The 21,170-nt window shown below is 37.4% G+C and overlaps 1 protein-coding gene across 4 annotated transcripts in view; it reads right to left on the bottom strand.

Annotated features, from left to right (window-relative positions):
• SETD5 (SET domain containing 5) overlaps positions 1 to 21,170 on the bottom strand; it is a 42,616-nt gene that overhangs the window by 19,575 nt on the left and 1,871 nt on the right. The window contains exons 2-16 of one of the 4 annotated variants that reach the window (XM_068981779.1): positions 18,006 to 18,111; positions 17,471 to 17,679; positions 17,074 to 17,132; positions 16,383 to 16,561; positions 15,402 to 15,440; positions 11,929 to 12,171; positions 11,209 to 11,357; positions 10,726 to 10,843; positions 9,887 to 9,996; positions 8,717 to 8,966; positions 8,248 to 8,331; positions 7,303 to 7,560; positions 6,335 to 6,655; positions 5,694 to 5,936; positions 323 to 452 (exon numbers count right to left, since the gene is read on the bottom strand). In XM_068981779.1, the coding sequence (XP_068837880.1) occupies positions 323 to 452; positions 5,694 to 5,936; positions 6,335 to 6,655; positions 7,303 to 7,560; positions 8,248 to 8,331; positions 8,717 to 8,966; positions 9,887 to 9,996; positions 10,726 to 10,843; positions 11,209 to 11,357; positions 11,929 to 12,171; positions 15,402 to 15,440; positions 16,383 to 16,561; positions 17,074 to 17,132; positions 17,471 to 17,679; positions 18,006 to 18,111 (2,498 nt within the window). Of the gene's footprint in view, positions 1 to 322; positions 453 to 5,693; positions 5,937 to 6,334; positions 6,656 to 7,302; positions 7,561 to 8,247; positions 8,332 to 8,716; positions 8,967 to 9,886; positions 9,997 to 10,725; positions 10,844 to 11,208; positions 11,358 to 11,928; positions 12,172 to 15,401; positions 15,441 to 16,382; positions 16,562 to 17,073; positions 17,133 to 17,470; positions 17,680 to 18,005; positions 18,112 to 18,390; positions 18,427 to 21,170 lie in introns of those variants that run through there. The other 3 variants (XM_068981778.1, XM_068981780.1, XM_068981777.1) reach the window with 3 other exon arrangements.

Below are 21,170 nucleotides of genomic sequence, written 5' to 3' on the forward strand. Positions count from 1 at the left end.
CCCCACATCTTTTTTTATTTCCCCTCTTATAAATATGGATATAGAGCTCCTAAACTTACTACTTTAAATATATCTAACCTTTTAAAAAACCATTTCTGCTGTTATCTGTACACTGTCTAGTTCCTTCTTTGCTGTCCTGGGAATACTGATCCCTGACTTGAGATCTCTCTCTTCCTCTGTAAAGACAGACGTAAAGTAACTATTTAGAGAACAATGCTGGTTTTTTTTTTGGTATCATACTTTTTAAAGTATTCAGTGAGATTTTTAATGTAGACCCAAAGTAATCATTGCTCATGTATTCAGAAAGGTTTGCCATACGTACCTGCGTTGTCTTTGCAGATACTAGAAGAATTACTGTTCTCATTACTTTGGTATAGGTGCTGAGTTCTAGTCTCTTGGGGTACAGATGATGTTTGGGTCATTCCTTCTTCCAAGGCTTGCTTTATCCAGCGCTATAATGGGAAAAGAACCAGGGAATTATCAACAATCATTTAAAACTATTTGGCTATTTATTTTAAATGCATCAACTGTGTCACTATATATCAACTGGCGACAGACATTAATACAACACATTCATTTAGGTCCACAGTCAAAAGTATTTTTTGTCTTGTGTTTCAGCATTTTAGGATATTGCCCCATCAATTCCTTCTATGGAGCATAACTGAGAAAGCCTGGATTACACATAATGAAGTCCCACTTAAAAAAAAAAACAAACAATAAAAATGATTACTATTTAACTTTTCATACTGCTTAGAATGGAATAAATGGGAAAAGAGAAGGAAGAAATCTTAGCGTTCATATAAGAGACTCCGATCACACAGAATAAAGCTAGCACATAAAGTAAGTGTGTAAAAAGAAGATAGATCTCTTAAGAGTTGTCTGTCCTGTGCTGGGGATATCTGAAGAAACAACAGAAAAGTTTCACAGGAAAACTCTGGATGAGAATAAATAGCTCTTTACTACAAGTGCCAAAATGCTTCCAAAAAGACTACTCTCAATATCCTATGAGTTTTCCCTCCTTGTTAAGTAGTTTGGTTAAATTATGCATGAATAATACAAATCATTACCAGAATCCTTCTGCAGAAATCAAGGGGAAAAAGTCAAAAAGAGCTCTCTAATCAGTCACTTTTTTTTGTAATGAATATTGGAACCTAAAATGATGGAAACAAACTTTGTTCAGAAAGGAAGCCTACAGAGATAAGGATAGTAAGATTACTCAACCTGTGGAAGAGAGAAAATTTCTTACCTCTAATTATGTTCTCTTAAGATACACTCACACAGTTGTAGGTTGCTCACCACTCTGTGGCTCTCCTGCCCTGACACAAGACAGATCGAATTTTGATAAACATCAATTTCTGAGTCAGACCATATCCCAAATAGGAAGAGTAAAGGTGACTGTAACTTACACCTTTAGAGAACCAATATTACAGGTAAGTAAATATTCTCTTTACCAAAGATAGCAATTCTAATAGGAACTTAGGAAATAATGTGAGGAAGCCAAGAAAACATTTACATCATGTAAATGGCATTGTGGTCTGCCAAATAAAAGCAAAAGTATAAACATGAAGAGATAGAGAGTGAATATCTAAAAGAGAGGTAACATCAACTGAATCACATCATATTAGGATTTGATCAAGTCTCTGAAGCCAAAATAAGACCAAGAATGAACTTACTCTCCTATATACAGAATACTGATGTGAAGACAACTGTCAGAAGTATAACTCCCTACATAGAAGAGACCTTAGAGGTCACCTTGTCCAAAGTATTTCTTGTATAGATGGGGAAAAATTAGGCTCAGGAGACCAAAAATTAGGGAAAATTCTTTGTTATATAGATACCTTACTATAAGTTTTCCTTATCAGAGCAGATGACAGGACTCATTTGGGGTCACTGTGCTTTTCTCCAAGGCAAGTTAATTTCATGTATTTCCAGTGTCAAATAGGTGCACCCATAAAATAATTCTCTGCATCTTATGACTACAAAAAGGAAAATTAAAACCAAGACAGGGGCATTCTAAGGAATACGATGCTGCTCTGGTTAGCTTATGGTCGAACCCAGCAACTTGATCAACTCTTTCCTCCTGGCCCTACTGTCTGTCTACACAGTATTTTAGGGCCCATAAAGAAGGAATACCAACAGTTATTTGTATCTAACAAGTTCGAATCACTCCTATGGATAATAAATTAACTTTAGACCCTTCTCCCTAAGTTCTAGCTATAGTTATTAAGGTCAAAAGAACATTTCTTCCTTCTCTGGAACTCTGTATTGAAGAGATTTTTAGGAAGCTCAGAGATGGGCAATAGAAATGTTTTAAAGAGTTATCATAATGATGGGGAAAGGGAAAGAAATTAATTTGGGTTTTAGAGTCCAAAGACATGGATTGAAACTTGGCTGCGCGTCTTCCTAGATGCTTAACTTTGAACAAGTTACTTTCACGTCTGAGCCAAAGCTGGATCTATAAATAGAACCCAATGATCCCAAGCTCACAGGGTTATCATGAATGCTAAGTGAGACAGTGCATGTGAAGAAAGCTTGTAGCACAGTACTGGGCACACACTGTTCAGTGAGAACTAGTTCAAATGAATTTCAGCCTATGTACAGAGTATACAGATTAATATCACTCCAGTGCACACAATAAAATATCAATGCAAAGCATAGTGTTTCATTTTCAGTCTAAATGGGAGATCGAATGCCCCACACGTATCATGCCTACAAGGTGAGTTCAGAGATTTAGAGAGAACAAGGAGAGATACTACTGAAAGGCTTGTTAGCCACTCATAAATGCTTCCATTTCAAAAGAACAAGTTAAGTAAAATTCAACAAGACATACTATAACATGCTAGTTCAGAGTTGTGAATTGATTTAACTTAGAAACTACAGCGACATCATAAAACATTTTGCCAAATACTCTAAAAACCTGGGTACAAATATACACATGCAACTTTACACTCTTAAACTTATAAAGGCTTTATACCTCCTTTAATCAGATATGACAGAGTAACCCTACTAGGAATACATGCTGTTTTAACTAATCCCATGGAGGACGACTGTTCTCATCTCTCTGTTTAACTATATTCTTTTCTCAGTGGTTTTTAGAAATTTATTACAAGTTTATTATGGAAATCTTCTTAGGTTCTGCACCATGTGAGTATTTTCTAACCAGTCTAAAAAAATCTCCATCTAGGATAAACCTGAGTTCAATTTCTACATAGGACCCAATTTCATTAGTTTTGTCCCATAAAAAGTTATATTCTTGTTTTGCAATATAATCTTGATACATTATCAGCAAATATTAAACTTGTGATTTAAACAATTTTCAAAGACTCAACTTAAGTAAGATACTTTGCTATGTGTCAACATACATAGCCTGAACTCTTCTTAAAGACTAATATGACACAAATAGATAAAAGTGTCTGAGTAGAACCTGTATAAAACAAGACTAAGGATGGTCAGATACATGTAGAGACTATAACATGAATATGAATTAAATGGGATTTCTAACTGTTGCCAGTGGAGAGACACAAAGATGAGATACAGATGTAAGTCTGAAACCATAACCAGGTAAAAAGGGCTCTAAGAAATATATTTTCTATCAGATTTGAAGTCGTATTTCTACACTTTTTGATTTTCACAGAACTCTGCTACTTGGAAAAAAGATGGGAATAGAAAGATTACAACCTAGCATCAGAATGATAAAGGCAGCATTTCAAGAAAGTAGTCCATACTATTTACAGTTCAGACTTCTTTATTATTCTGTATTAATAATTATTAGCCCTTCTTAAAGGATCAAAGAAAATCTATTATCTGACTTGATAAGATACTTCAACAGTTAACATCCTAGAAGTCTAGTACTACGTCCATCCAAAGACAGAACAAAAGGAAGAAGTTTATTTCATATATTAAGCCATCTTTTGACTTGTTCCTCTAAACTAAAGACAGCTTCTCTAATTGTTCGATACTACTCTGAAAATGTAGATTCTGGGCTATTACCCTTAATGAGGGACTGAGCTAAAAGTAATGGTAAGATTAGTTTTACATGCCATACCAGAGTTAATGAAATCCGCCAATTATTACAGAATAAGGTTAATCATTGTTATTGTTGTTTAGTCGCTAAGTCGTGTCCGACTCTTGCGACCCCATGGACTGCAGCCCGCCAGGCTCCTCTGCTCATGGGATTTCCTAGGCAAGAATATTTGGAGTGGGTTGCCATTTCTTCTCCAGGGGATCTTCCTGACTCAAGTCTCCTGCAAAGCAGGCAGATTCTTTACCACCAAATCACCAGAGAAGCCAAGGTTAATCAATAATGGTCATTAAATGGCAAATATTTTTTTTCCTTCTCAGATAATTTATAAGATCCAAGATAAATAACTTGGTATAGAATAAAGGATTCCCAGAGACCTAACCTTCATTTCCTTTAGTAAATTTCTTATTTTATTTTCTTTTTAAAGATGTCACTGTTTTCTTTTCTGACACCAGAAAGTTATGTTACTCTATTATCCACAAACCCTTCTGGCAAAGATCTCATGATCAAATTTCTCTTTAGGAGCTGTTCTACTTGGGAATTTCCCCTAAATAAATCAGTAAGTGACTCAAACACTTAGATTAAGATTAGGAAAAGACTTTCTTCAGTGTATGTTGCTCATTCAGTGGTAGCGCCTTTGGTTTGTGTGCAGATCCCTGCTGCCCTCCTCCCCTCCATATCCCCCAACACTTGGGTTCATCTTTTAAGCCCCTCCCCCAAGAAATAGTATCTGCTCTTTGGGAAAAGAGAAAAGCTTTAAGTTTGAGGAGTCAGGGAAGACCTGCCTGGAGTTGGAGACTTCATCACATCAAATAATCTATATGCAGCATCCTCATGTACGTGATGCCAGTGGAGGAGGGCAATGGCAGACACTGAGGAAGGCAGCCTGAATCCAGATCTGAGGATAAGAGAAAAGGGTGTTCCAGGGAACAGACTCTACCTCAAAGGTACCAAATGAAAGGGTGTCCTATACTTCTAGAAACATGAAAATGACATTACAGATCTGAGGGTGTGATCTATTCTTGAGAGACACCTTTGGAAAATAAGCAGGGCTTCTGGGAATTAAGAAAGCATTCCAAAAATAAACAACCATCAAATATGACTGCCACTAGATCCAAAAGCAAAACATAACTACAGAAGAGAAACCAGAGAGAGAGAGAGACAGAAAACTTTATACTAGGTTCCATAATCACTAGGGAATAAACACTCATTTGATCAAGGAACAGGAATTCTGTCAGTTGTGACAAGACTTTTCCTCTACTCTCAATCAAATGATAATAGTGACTGAGTTAATCCAAAACAAAATTTGATCATTCTTTAACTTGTGCAACAGTGCTCTAGAGTACCTGGGGCCCAATCTTACAGAATAATCACAAACGGACATGTTAACCGGTATCACAAGAGCACACACAAAACACCCCTTTCTACCCAGTCACCAACTGCTAAGATAACAGTGAACACAAAGACAAAGTTGCTAAGACAAACTGAGCACCAAAATGTAGTCTACATCCCACCTTAGTCTCACTGACTCTTGATGCACCAATACTGGTGGCTTAACAACTAACTCATTATAAACTCATATGGGCAGAGTGCGCTCATCTAGCGAATGTGTTTGATGTGTCACCATTACAGGCATCCTAGGTTAAAAAGAAAAGAAATCACGTAAACATACCTTTTTACAGGAGCTGAACGTGCCATCAGGCAGAAGTGGCCTTCGACGCCTCTCAGGGATAAAGGGTGAGCCAAAGCGAATGTAGTGTTTGGGGGTGGTGCAAATTAACGGGGAATGGATAAGACCAGGTAACATGTTCAGGGTCGTTGCCAGTACAGTTGGGTCCGTGGTGATACGTAAAGGGCACTCAACAGGACATTCTTGCTTCTCAGCTTTGTCATTCAACCATTCTGTAACTAGATACTAAGTTAAAAAAGAGACTGTCAGTTGATGATGTTGCAGATGTAAAGGCCAGAGGCAGCAGTGTAACTCACAAAGACAATCCTCATCTAGGAACTAGGACTGAGGTAGATAAAACAGCTGCAGAGTATGATTCGCATAATCAGAACAAAAGGGCATCTTAGCTCACCCTCTCCATGATCATTATGGGAGGAATGAGTTCAGCTATCAGTAATTTAAGCTCTGTTTAAAAATTATGGGAACCAAAGTAAAGTAGCAGCATGGACTCAGTGTCTAAGCATTTTATCTCAAATCTAATAATTCTAGACTGCTTTTTCTCCCCTGAGGATTATACACCCTTTTACTTTACGAAGGAACAGCTTTTGCCAGACTACACTTAGGAAGATGGATTTGTAACTTACCTTTTTGGTTTTGGGGTATTTAGATGCAGCACGGTTGACATGGGATCCAGTAACTGATATCACAGTTGGGTCAGACCCTGTTAATTGCCTGTTTTCTCCTGAACTGTCTACATTTCCAGCTTCAGTAGGAGTTACTGAGCTGTTATTTCCCCCTTCTTCCAAGGCAGCTTGTGACAACTCTGCCTGCTGTGCAATGGCCTGCTTTTGACGCTTTAGTCTTTGGGCTGAACTGGTCCGGTACCGAGAAATTCGACTCTTCGGTCGGGGCCGAGAAGGCTTTGCTGGAGGTGGTTTGGGGACTGGTTTTTCTGCAGCAATATCCTACAATAACAGCAAAGTTAACTGCTTACTAGAAATATCAGCAAATATTTTATCCTGCTTCCTACTCACTTTAAGCACTCTGAATGTTCACTGGTGAAAAACTGAGCATTAACAAACATTAATTTCAAATATAATCCTTACAAAATTTATACATTTAAACCAGCCAGAAAGCCTACAGGAAGATGTCCGTTACTTCTTTTTCCAGAAAGTATAAAATTGGTCAAAAGTCAGCTGAAAGCAGCCACCAAATTTTAGGTTCTTAGCAGGGTAGGTAAATCCTCCTCTGTTTTCCCCTCAAATACTGAGGTTTTAGCTTAAGGCTTAGAATTTGTGGCAAAGATAGGAAAAGGAAGGGTTACTCTGAGGATCCTATGAAATGTCAGGTACATAACTATGCTACAAAGATGGCCAAAGAGAAACCACAAGATCTTTATGAATTCACCACCAACAATTTATCTGGCAGAAATTGTAGATAGTTCCATTCTAGTCTGAGAGTATCTAGTTATTCAAATTCTGTTTCCCTGATTCCACAAATCAGCTAAGTGATAAGCAAATCAGCTTATTTACTGCAAAATAAGGCAAAGCTGAAAAGATAGGCAACTGATATTAACAAGAGTTATCTAAGGCCTGGAGTCTTTTCATCTTACTCCTGCTTGGGAAGACCTCCGGGTGTTCACTCCAACACTCTGTGGGTTGCTTGTGATGGCAATATTTGAAGCAGGGTTGCTAACTTCAGGTTCATGGGCTTCAGTTTTTGTCTCCTCTCCCAAAGGAATCTCTGAGGTGGTGGCAGCAATCTCTATGTCAGAACTGCTTTGTTCCAAGGGCTGATCCCGTCGCTTCTTTCTTTTCTCTAAGTTTTCAAAAGCATGCATGATGGCTTCAACCTTCCTATCTTCCCGGGTCTAGAAAGAAAAAACATTAGCATAGAAGGAAGCCTCTACCAGGAGAAGACAACAGCTTTTCACAAGTATTATTAATGCAAACTGATAGACATTTATTTCAAAAGAGGTCAGCTATTTTGAAACTTTTTAATACAAAAGAAAAATAGCCATCAAAACTAATTTTTCTCTGCATTTTCAGTTAAAAAAAAAATCAAGTAGATTTTCTTCAGCAGCGTCTCAAGGACAAAAATAAACATGACTGATTGCAGCCATAAAGAAGAACTTTTGAATCCATTATGACAGCAGGTTTTGTTGGTTTTTTAAATGTCAAGTCACACAAATGTAGGAAATCACTAAGTTAGCCCAAACAAAGATACTTTGTTTCAACAAGACAGTTAAGAAACCTCTTAAAACCATCAACAGATAATAGCCACTAGAGAACTGTATGTGTCTGTCTATATATGTTTATATATGTGTTTATATATAAACTATATGTTTATATAAACTATATATAAACTATATGTGTTTAACTATATATGTTTAAAAAATAAACATAAAATCTACTTTATAGAAAAAGCCCAAATTGTGACCTAAAGGTGATGGTATAAGAACTTACTGAAGAAATAAAATGATATAAATTCTGAAGGGGCTCACATGCCATAGGTAGCAGGAATCAGCAGTAACAAAAAGATGTTAGAAGGTACCCACCCTCCTGCTATGAGCTGGGCTCTCCTGATCATCTGCAACCTCTTCCTTCTCCTCTTCTGCTTTTTCTTCTGGATTGTCTATTTCCTTTAAGATAGAGGCAATATTCAGCTGTATTCTTAAGCTCTAGGAAAAAAATCAACCCCTGGTTTTTCCCTGGGAGCTTAAAACTCTGTAGAAACAATTTCCAGTGCTTTAGTGTTACTTATATGGGGGTCACATGGTAAACACAGATGATAAATACAATTTACTGCACTGAAACCTGGTAAGTACCCAAAAGGATGCTCCTGACATTGCTTTAAAAAAAAAAAAGAAGACAAAACAGAATGAATGAATGCATACCCACCTTGATATGAAGGGTATTAAGTGTTAACATAGATTCCCTACATAAAACAACATGTGGCAAGCTGGGATCCACTTCATATGAAGAGGATCAACACCATAGCAACATCTTCTGACCAGGGAAGATTACCTCATGGTCACTGGATACAGTTACATTCTCAGGAACTTGCTCTGGTTGCTGGCTGTTATCCTCTTCAGGGGCCTCATTCTGCTGCTCCATCTCTAGCTCTTTCCGTCGTGCTTTTCTACGTCTCGTCTCTGCTCCGATGGTAGGCAGACTTGGAGGAGGTGGGAGCGGTGGTTCTGCAGCATTGGGATTCCTTTTTTGTATAGGGCAATTCCGGTTCCCCTTGTGACATGCACAGTCCACTTTATAATTACTGCTCCAAAGAAACAACCAAAAGTGCTTGTCTCAGTACCCTTGAAAATCAGTTATATTATCTATTCATTATCTTGAAATCTTAGTATAGTAATTTCCTTTGGTATTATTTTTGAACAAGTTAAACAGAGTCATTAAGAGAGTCCTATAAATATTTTCAATATTCTGCATTTCTCTATATAACCCAAACTCACTCAGTGGATGGGAAAGCAAGCCCTCACTAAATTCAGTTCTCTCAACTGTCTTTGTGCTGTTTAAAGGCAGTGAATCCGTGACAGAGTCTGAAGTAGTCATACTTACCTTGTGTCTGCCTTCCCCATGTCCTCACTCTTGCCTATTGATTCCCTACTTATTATTAATACCTTTTCTTCATGTACCTGTGCCTGACATCAGTTTACTACATAGACCCTATTGCCTAAAAGGACCAAGGCAAAGGAAGCAGTCATTTTACAAAACCGATCACGTAATCATCTATGACTTACTATCTGTTTTTCTGCACTGTCATACACAGCTGGATTATAGTGGATGATCTGAGTGGATGAGGTTAATCTTTAGATTCTTATTCTGTGTGATAGTTGGTACAATAGCTGTGTGTGTAACAATAGATAACTACTGTAATTTCTAGGAGTGTTACATGCATACTCTTTTTGTTATTCTTGCTACATAGAGGCAAAGGTCAAAACACCCTTGGTTAGAAGACTGGTAAGCAGTATCACACTATGTCTCTCTTAAAACTAAACACAACACCCTCATTCTGTCTTTCCCTCTATAATTTCCAGGCAGAAAATGCATTATTCATGAAAACAAAAGGTTAAAAAAAAAAGAAAAAGGAAATGGCAAGGCACGAAAGCAGACTGAACAGAAAGAACAGCTTAAAGTGTAAGACAAGGCCACTCATGTTAGGAAAGGCTGAGATCTTACCAGTTACTGTACTCATAATCAAATGCTATGGTGACCTCAGCATCCTTGGTGATAGCAGACACAGCATAGATACAGAGATGAATCATCCCATCTGCAATCATGTGTCGCACCTGTGTGAACAAGGCTAATGACTATGATTTATCAAAAACAACAAAAATTTTCTGTAAGAGGAAAAAAAAAACCTTTAACTCAAATAATATTTCCTCACTTAGTTATGGTAGTCTGTTATTCCATTTGATACTATCATACAGTAATTGCTTGAAAATTTATGATATTTCTTGAAACAAAGAAATTTTTAGATGTTAGCAATCAGAGTAAGAACACTGATCTACATCTTAAAGCTGTTTTCAGCTGTACCAGAAAATTAAAATTCTTAGTCTATAAAAAAAGCTCTGTGAATTTTCTTGCTGCATTTGATGTGGCTGCGTTCATTATGCACCAAATAATCAACTTTAGAAATGTCTAGAATCACTCCTTCAACCTGAATCACCTAAAATCTAAAAAATGAAACCACGCACCTTAGTTTTGGCCCAATGATAAATCTTTTGTATGACAATTCTTTAATATAATCTCACTGCCTTGCTATCCAGCCTAGCTCTTTCTCTTTAGCAAATGCCAACTTGCTTTTTTGCATTTTTGCCTTCTCTAAAGAAAATCTACTCCTTGACCTCATCCTGTCAGAATAAATAAACCATTACTTTTGATTTTCATCTCTTACAATGAAATATTTTGACCACCATCTACAGACCTTAATCTGGATGAAGTTTTCAGACTGTTTCTTTAGTTGATTTGTCCTTTTGGTGGTTCCATTCAAAGAGAAGTTGCTACAGAAATCTTACCTCTGCATTTGGTGTACATGATCTTCTGATGAATCGAGCATCATTACCGAAAGTACGTGCATCCACACACATCTCTACACCATTGAATTTTGAGTAGAAGAGCACAAAGGGGTACGGTCTAGGAATATAATTAAAATTCCTGTAATTCTCAACAGAAATAAAAAGGCTACCCCATGATTTCAAATATGAAGCACACGATGACAGAAGAGGCAGCAGCCCTCTGCAACGCCTGAACTTAGAAAACATCACATGCTTGTCTGCTTTTGATTAAAGAAAAAGCACAAAGCAAGGAATGCTTTGTTTAGAAAGGAGTCGTCACCACTTCATAGATTAAACGACTTGCAGATTTATTTGCACTTCTCTACAAATAGCAGAGAGGCGTGAGTTTTCCTGCAAGAGCATCCTACCCACAAGGATGGCTTTTACAGCTATACTGCTGTTAGACCCACTTTAGCCCTTAATACTTAATGAATGATGTCTTACTTTTTGAAGAAATGCCCATTGACTTCAAATTGCTGCCGTAACATGACTTTGCCTCGATACTCTATTATAAGAGTGTCCAAAGCCAAATCTCTTGCAGCCCTCAGGATCTTCCGGTGCTTCTGAACACGAGTGACTCTTCCCAATTGTAGCTGAATAAAATCAGAGTATTGACATTAGATGCTATCAACAGGAGCTAAGTAGACATTTAAATTCTCTCTTAATTGCAGGAAAAGCACTAATACTTTTAGGTTTTACTTGTTTATGTTATTTACCTCAATGATGAGACATTTTAAAATTTGATAAAATCTTAGTATTTCTAGGAAATAGGTTCTGTATAGTGAACTTGCCACCCCCTTACCCCCAAAGAAAAGGAAACAAAAAAAAACTAAGAAAAATACGACTAAAATTTTTGTGGCTCTATTTGTAATGTAAGAGCTTAGGTTTCCATTAATCTTAATAATTTCTATTGAGGTGGTATAAATTTTCTATATTCTAATTTACCTATTTTTAATTAATAAAGATATATATCTTAAAGTATGTATCTGAACAGTTTTCAAGTGAGCAAAACTTGCTTTTGGTTAAAGATGCTCCTCAATAGATGGCTATTTTGTTACCCTAAGGTCTTATACATCTGAAAGATAGGCTAATTTCAAAATACATCCTTTTCCTGAGTTCTTAAAATCTCAACTAATTAGGAGTCTTTAACCCTTTGATCCTTACCTGCATTTGTGACCCAATAACTGTATTATTACAGGCCAATTCAGTCTTATTAATAGTGTCTAAAATAGCAGGTTTGCCCACAAATTCCTTGTTAGAGTGTAGATGTTGTTCAAGGGCGTTCTGTACATCTGCACTGTACTGATTAGTGAAGGCTTCTTCATACTGATCAGTCCATAGTCTTATCCGATTTTCCCATCCCTCAGTTGTATTCTCATCTAAATTCTGTGCCTCAGAAGGAGAATTCTGTAGAGAACAAACGTCAAGTAGATTAGGAGAGTCCATAAAAGGGACAGGATGGGACAGGAAGGGGTTGGGTGGGGGACTGCCAGGCTAACCATTCAGAGAAAATTAGTTTTCACTTGGCAGTTGTGTGGCATAAGAGCAATGGCCTGGGAAGTCAGGATCTGGCTTCTATCATGGTTTTATTATCAGTAAGCTGGGAGGTTCAGTTTCCTTATTTATAAAGTGGGAAATCAATCTGGATTGCAATTCAATCCCATCACTATGATTTTATGACCATCTTTATGTCATAAAAATCAAATTTATCAGAAGAATGACATCAAGTTTGTAAGAAAATCTTCATAAAAATGAACAACAGTGATACTTCAAAATACTCACATTGCTTAAGTTTTCAATACTTATCAAACATCAGTATGACATTTCAAATTGGTAGTTTTACTACTATCCAGGAGTATGTTTTTGCATGTCTTATTATACAGTTAATTTATGATCACTTAAAAGCTACATGTGACCCAAATAAATAAGTAACTCATAATCTTCCCTCCCACAGAAAAAGCTATCATTCAGTATATCTTTCTAGCATGCTATTTATGACATTGCAAAACAGCCACACAATGAAGAGGTAAGGTGGGGGAGGGGCATGGGTAGATGCAGTGTAGGAAATGCTTATAATCTGCTACGCTTCACTCGGAAAACCGCTGCCCTCTATGACAGTACAGTACTGAGGAAACATCATATCTTGGCAACATCTTCCTAAATACTTTTATATGTGCTTCTGCTATACAGACACAGCTGAAGTCTGATATACGTTCTCCTCCACGGTGTTCAGGACTTAAGGTGTTATCAGAAAACAAAACAAACACTGATAGTGATGATTTCACACTAGTGATGACTAGAAGGAAAAGACACTAATACCAAAGCTACTTATAAATCCATGTCGACTTTAAACTTGCAAAAACAGGTATACAAAAATTAATATGGTTTCCACGAACAATATAGAAAACACTTACACCCATTGTAACAATAGCTTTCTTTCATTTCTATGTCACTAGTTTTGATCGACTATCGTCTACCATCCTTCCCCCAAGGAACAGGAAAATGGAAGGAAAAATTTAATACCACTGTTTTTCACATTACTCACTAGATTCCAAAAGGATGAACAATAAACAAAAGGATCTAACAAATACCTAAGGCCAACACATTGAGAATAGAACACTGCCTGCTTGAGGTGGACAGTAGCAGCTGAGCAAAAGAAAAAGTGCAAAACTTAAGACTTTAAGGGAGCTTGTAAGACTGGGGATTAGGGGTGGCCCAGTAGAATTCCCAGGTTTAAGCATCCAGTAGTGATCACTAAACTTCTGACTTGTTAAACAATGTATACTGGAAGCCTGTGTCATAGTTTTAGCTATTGTTCACTAACACAACTCTTGTCTAGTCTGCTATCCTGTTCTTCTGAGTACTAGAGACGCCATCTCAGTGGGTTTAGAGCAACAGCTCTCAATCAGTGGGGATTTTGCCACCAAGAAGACTTCAGGTAATACCTGAAGTTATTTTTGATTAATATGTGGCTTTGTTGGCACTTAGTAAATGCTAAGGATGATGCTACACAGTTTACTGTAATGCAAAAGACAGCTCTGATCCCTACAAGGAATTATTTGGTTCAAATGTTGTTGGCTCAAACAGTGTTGAGGTTAAAAAACCCTGGTTTAGACCAGTTTCCAGTAGAGAAATTCAACTTTAGGGTTAAAAAGCCAAATGATAGAGTCTTCTCATTCTTATGCTATGGTTCCCACTCAGATCTTTGGTAAGGTTCTTAGTAACAATTAATTCCGAGTACAGAATTTATAACTCAGAATTATGATACAAGAATCAAAATAAACCAGTAATTTTTAATTATTTAAATTTTAACATGCTTATGGAGCTGTCAACATCTCAAAAACTACAAGCAATATTTGAAGTTAACATGTAGTTTTCTGGGAAAGCCAGTCAATAGCTTTCAGAAAGTTTCAAACTTCTAGAGGCAAGTTACAATAGCTGATAAAAGAGAAAAGGGTTTAACACCTGGGATAAGGGCTATGTCTGCCCCATAAATCTATTTAAGGTCTCCTCTGAGCAACGGTCTCCTTACAGGAGAATGATCTAGCAAAGAAACAGTAACTGTGTTCCAAGACATTCCAGGATTCTGGTGGTCTTGGGCTCTAAGTCCTCTCCCATCTTTTATACAGATATTTACAAGTCTGTTTATGGGTATATGCAAGGTGAGGCCTTCTAATTTTATACAAAGTGCTACCTGTGATCTTTTTAAATGAGTCAATTTGGTGTTCCACATATAAATGCGTATTATATCTATATTTCCTAAGAAAGCTTATCCTCACTAAAGAGTTTAATGTTTACCCTATAATGATCAATAAGAAAGATTCTGCTTTTATATCATTTACACATCCACATATAAGAATACTAACAGAACTAAACTAGACCTTAATTCTAATTAAATACTTTGAAGCCATAAGTAATGGTTTGGGAGGTACACTATCCTACATAAGCAAATAGGTAAGGGAAGATATCAGACAGTATATTCAAATTTCCTTTGGGCAAACTCTTCATCGGCTAAAAGTTCCTTTAAATATTGCACATAATTTCTCTATTATCCAACTACTACCTGAAATCATGTCTCATAAGCTTTTACTTGATAACTAAAGAAAAGAAGTGCACTAACATCACCTGAGTCTTCTATACCAAGTAGATATGCCAGGAGAAAACAGCTCAAAAGTAAGTAATTCCAATAAGAATAATTCTTATCAACACTACTACTTTCCTACTGATGAAATTTATCCTTCCAACTGGTGATTAAAGTGTACATGATGCTAGGGTGAACGCACAAGAGATCCCCTATCACTAGAAAAACCTTACTCCTGAGATGGAGGCCAATCAGATGGAGGCCAAACATCAACCTCATTTTGTTTGGCAAAATGTCACTTACCCTGTACCCCAAGAAAAGCAGCTAATGAAAAACCAGTAAACGAAGCCTGATTACAGAAAGGAAAAAATATTTTAGAAAATGGCCAAGAAAATCCACTTTGGAGAAAGGATCTATGAAATCTGAATGGCAACAATTAAAAACTAACAAAAAGCAGAATCCAAGATTCCCAGACCATCAATGTCAGGAAAGAAGCTGACCAAAATGCAAGATCACAGTGAAGTAAAACACAGCATCAGAGAAGAAGACCCCTTACCTTCATCCGCAAGGACTTCCGGGATCCCTCTCGAAATGCCTATCCCAAAGAGGAAAACAAGTAGAACAAAACAAAACTTGGTACCAAGAATGACAGTTACACCTATCTGAGACTAAAACTAAGGCAAGAACTAGTGTTCTAGTCTGTCCCCTTTACTCTAGGTAACAAATACAATGGAATTCCCCACACGATTGTCAAGAAAAGGGGTGGCATAAGGCCAGTGAACTCTGAGGCTAATAACAATACTTTCCACTGTGAAATTAGGTAATTAACAGGGAAGAGCATGCATCACTTAAACCCTATATGTACCCCTGACACTAAAAGAAAAAGTATATAAAAATATTAAGTAAGGCTACAGATTTACCAGTTTGAAATTAAGAAGGAAATAAAGACCAATCCCCTTAATAAGGGGTGGGCAAGTCACCTAGAAGCAACAAAGTTGCTGTGATGGGGAAGAAAGAACACAAAACAGAAGAGGTTTCTTCTGGAGACTTTTTAGTTGAGAATACAGGAAAGTAACCACAACACTGAGTAAGCCTAGACCGTTCAAGAGACGTTTCCTGAATTTTTGGAAACAAGGGAAAAAACAATCAACCAACAACCATGAACCGGGCATGTACCAGCACAAGAATTTCAGACTGGGTTTTGGGGTTGAGGAGGGAGGAGATACTTTAAGGACAGTGGAAGCCTAGACCGGAGGCAGCTATACACATGGACTTGTGTCAGGTGGGGCTGGGATTTCATACCTGGGATGTGGGGTTGGAGTAAAAGAGACTATGTGCCAGTTGTGATGGTATGGAGTGGCAGAAAGAGGTTGATCTGTATGTGAGTAACACAGATTAGCTGATTTTCGCAAACAGAGCAGAAGTGGCCCATCAAACATCTGGATCAAATTTCTTAAGAGAACTTCGGTGTATTCTTCATCCAACATTTGGGCTATTTCAGATATATTTCTATTTAAGATACTTTTACCCTCCATACCTTGATTTTCTTCGTCTTTGGTGCTGCACGACCCTTTTCTGGACTCTTTTTCCGCTTCTTGGGTTTGGTTCTTCTAACAGTTAAGGTGATGCTTGTAGGTGTGTGCTGTGTTGCTGTATACAACACAGTGGAAGGAGAAAGCTCCTCATCCCAGCTTTCTGTTGCACTGCTATCCCCACCTGGAAAAAGGTCAGTTCACAGTTCACAGTGCATAAGAATCCTAAGTACATTAAAAAACAGCTCATTTCTTTACATCTGGCCCATACTCAGTTAAGTCATTACTTCTACCTACTCTATTAGAACATAAATACCACAATCCATATGAAAACAAAATTCTATCTGTATCTTTCTCACTAAACATACAAATTCTATTCTCTATGTGTACTTCCCCCATTGAATTTGGTCCCCAGGCTCCCTTGCCTTGATGTGTATGTAACACAGAAAAGGATCTGTTCTTAGGTGTGTGTGTACACTCACAGGGAATACTTTGATTAGTATAGGCCTAAGCTCTTGATTCTGGATACAATTAATTCATAACAACAGAATTACAATGGTTTTTGAGAAGACTTCAATGACTATCCATGAAAAGAGCTGGGGACCATGGGAACTTTCAAGAGGGGTTCTTAGGATGAATATTAAAACCCAAAAATAGTATGTGTCAAAACATGGGCCTAACCCATCTTTGGCTCACCTGATATGTTGTCCTGCTTCCGCCGATGAAGTCTAATAACCTTCCCCCTGCTCATTCCCCTAAAGAGGGAAAACAAACTTAAAGTAGTCCCTCCAACAGCATGTAGCACGTCATCGCACACATGGGAGAAGTGTCTCTGCATATACTACCCCCTTCCTCCCACCTACCAAATGTTTCCAGGACATTAAATTTCATATCAAATTCAATAGCTTTAAGATCAATCTCTCATTCCTTGTTGTCAGCAATTCTCACCTAGTGCAGAGAATTCGAGCCAAGGAGCACTAAGGAATCATCTACATTAACAAACACAAGAAAGAATACTTTGAGCTTTTCCCTACTAATAAGAAACCCTAATCCCAGTAACCCAGGGTTGGATTTAGATGGAACACGATCTTACCTGCACTTGTCACAGTTGAGAAGGAAGCCATCCTGAGAAAGACCACAAGGACACCAGGAAGGAACAGTCTCTCCTTCTGAGTTCGGGCTGTCTCCACAGCGTTCCTCTACGGGCGACGGCAGGCCATTCAGGTCAGAACGAGGGATGATCGTCTGGACAGGGGGAGAAGCAGGAGGTGTCGGAGGAGGAGGGGCTCCGTAATTATGATCCTGAAAATAAGATTTTTTAAATCAACAGTGTCCAAACACTGGCCCCTCTCTCCCCTAAAGTATGGTACATATGGAAAGAAAGAAGAAAGTAGTACCCTTCGTTTTTTGGCTTCAACCAGGAAAGTGATAAAACAAAATGCCAAGGTCAACTGGGACATAAAAACAAGAACAATGATGCAGGGCTAGACGTCCGCTGGAGGCAGGGAAGTGCAAAAGGGGCAACTTCGTCATGCTGCATATAAACATTTCAAGAAAGTCACAATGTATAAGAATGGATTACACTCCAGGAAGATCACTGCTCTGGAGAGAAATAAATGCATACTCACAGCATAAGGCAGTCCTCGACACCCATGCCTCTGAGTGGTCCCATAATTATGAGTGGAATACACGCTCTTCTCATTAACTGCTGGACTAGCCTCCACAGATTCAGGGCTGCACAAAGGCGAAAAGCAACGCATGATAGCATAACACCTAATCTTTCCTTAAACTAAGACTTAACTTCCCATTCTAACCCCTCCTCTTTCCACAACCACCAGCCACTAGAGTAAGAGAAAGAACTCAGTGAAAAAATCTCATCAACGTAACTAAGCCTATAAATAACAGGAGTGTTATTAAATGTGGATTTGTGTGTAACATGAAGCCAGTATAGGCAGATGTCTCAAAGCAGGCACCTGGGATACAAGGTGTCCCTAATGACAAACACAAACGTACCAGCTGAGCAGGGAGTTTCCCCTAGAGAAGCCACTCTGGGCTGGTTTAGACTCAGAACTATTCTTCTTAATTGGCTCTCTTAATACTTCCATGAAACCTCACATGACATTTGCAGTGAGTGAGATGATGAAAGTGCCTTCTGCACTGCCCCAGGGACCAGGCCCTCTTCCATTCACTACCAAGACAGGATACCCTGAAGAAAGTACAGGTAAAAACAATGGCATCTTATATTTATCATACCTCTCATCTTGATGAACCCCCAAACACCTTCCACATATTAAGAATAATAATTTCTCATCCACCAATGACATGCAAGCATATCAAGGACACAATTATTTAATAGCTGCATGGTAATACCACAGAACTTCAAACTAATCAAAACTGTACTCAGAAGTTTATTCTAGTGATAGTACTAAGTACCATTCTGAATTGTCTATTATTTTCTAGAAGATTTACAGTATTAATTTGTTTACTCTGCAACTACTAAACATGGTAAAGAGCACCTTATTTTTACAGAATGTGAAGTTGAGGTGGTGAGATTATATAACTTTGCCAAGGTCACACAGTCAGTCAATGTGTGACTCCAAAATCTATGCTTTTTCCACTACACCTAACTAGTTTGGAAACCAGGGTAACCTTCTTCCTTTAAAGAAAATGACGTAAGATCTTAAGTAACCAGGCTTATTGAGAAGCTTGGTTGAGTATCTTTCTGTACTGACATTGAGTGGAAAATAAACTGTTTAAGCACAATTTATTAATATAAAATAATTATAAATGTGTTTTAAGTTAAGAAATTTAATGTAAGCCCTAATTTGATAATAACAAGATAGAGGTGGCTAAGGACAAAATTCAAGTTCTGGGGCAAAAAGAACTTAACTGATTGCTTAGGTAACTGGTTAGGTTTTGGAGAATTCTGCAAGATTATTAAGGAATGCAACTGTTGACTTTGCAAAATTGAATAATGGATTATCTGTCATTTAAATTAACTAGCAAACTTGCACTGAGATTCATAGATTAGAAACTCCAAAGACACACATAATACAGCCTTGGTGATCGATCAAAGGGTCTTTTAGGGAATCAAATAATGACTACTGTTTGTATCACGTAATAAACATTTTTCCTGCTTGGAAATATACATAATATAGGACTTGGGTGGAATAAAGTGTGCAGTTCAATGTGGTGCAATGTCAGCTGAGAAGTGAGGGATAAAAGAAAATTCTGAGATATGTATCCAACTCACCCAGTTATATGCTCCAAAACTGTGAGAAGGGATCTTATAAATAACAGCAAAGGTAATTTCTAGGTGAAGAAGAACTTTAGACATAGGAAAGTATTCTCTGTTAGTGAAGTGCATGCATTTTATTACTTAAAGAGTGTCTGCAAGATGGGAACTGCACAGGGGTGGGGGGGAATACATCAAGAATGCAGGTCAGTATTCTTGAGAAATAGATGATCTGAATATGGCTCATTGAGAGGCAATCAGCTCTGATTATTAGGAAACAGGTGGAGTTTCCTAAATGAAACCAAAGGCAAACAAGCATTAATAAAATGAAGGTAGAATTTAGTTTCTATGATGGACAGTTAAGAGAAAGTAATAACTTCATACAGCATTGTTAATTTACTACATAAATAAGTATTTCAAAGAGCTGTACATATTTTATGTAAAAGATTTTGTACCACTGAACACATGGGGTGAAACATGACAGCTGTTTATTAGAAATGGATTTTTTTTTTTGGACGGGATAAAAGAAAGTGGCATGAGATAAAAGATGGCCATGGAGATGGAGCTATGCTGGTTGTATCTTACCCATCTCCAAACTGGGTAAATATGAACATATGCACTTCATGTGCAAGTCTAGGGAATAAAAATAAAATGTATATTGTGTAGGTTAAAAGGCCATCCCATGGTCATAATACTTTGTAGTTAAGCATAGCACTTAATATATTATTTATGTGTGACAAATACTAAAATTTAAGCTCATATCTTTTGATGAGGAAACTTTGCAAGTTCCATACTGGTTACAGATTAAATGCATAATTACACGTTGACAGGTAACTACAGTATTTCCTAGGATATTCCTTGACATATACACACATACCAGATCTCTATATTTTAAAATACTGATAAAGAATTTGAGTATTAGGTTTGCATCTCTTTATTAGCCAATTGTTTTATGAAAATATAATTCGAGCCTTTCTTCCCCTATGTTTAAACTTCTATGACAGCTGGGCACATACACAGAAGGCATGCTCACAACAGATATACTCCATCAATTGTGTTTTAAGTACAATGTGCAGCCTGTTGTTGTAACACTACCTCTGAAATTCATTTATGGCAGGACAGTAAACTCTGAAAAGTCTTTCCTTCTATTGTTACATCTAGAGGTTTTCCTACAAATATACAAAAAAACAAAAACAAAAACAAAACATAATGTACACCACTGCCATCAGATTTAAAATCCCATAAAGTAAGGTCTAGGTCTTTTTACTTAGTTGAGTATATTGCCCTTAATACCAGGTTTAATCTCAGAGTGCCCAGAACGGTGGAATATGCGTGACCGTGTCATACGCATAATGAAGCATTAACAAATATCATCAACAGAATGGTATATAAGCTAATTGTTGACATTCTCTCGCCTTGTAGGGATACAAAATGAAAAACTGAAAAATTAGCTATGACTACAGTAGCGGAAATCTGTCTGGAGATCATAGATGAAAATGTTTCATGAGATAGAAACATTGCAGTCAAATTTTTAGGCCAGAAATATTTTTTGATTCTG

Source organism: Capricornis sumatraensis, chromosome 10, assembly GCF_032405125.1.
Source record: "Capricornis sumatraensis isolate serow.1 chromosome 10, serow.2, whole genome shotgun sequence".
NCBI classification, from domain to species: Eukaryota; Metazoa; Chordata; class Mammalia; order Artiodactyla; family Bovidae; genus Capricornis; species Capricornis sumatraensis.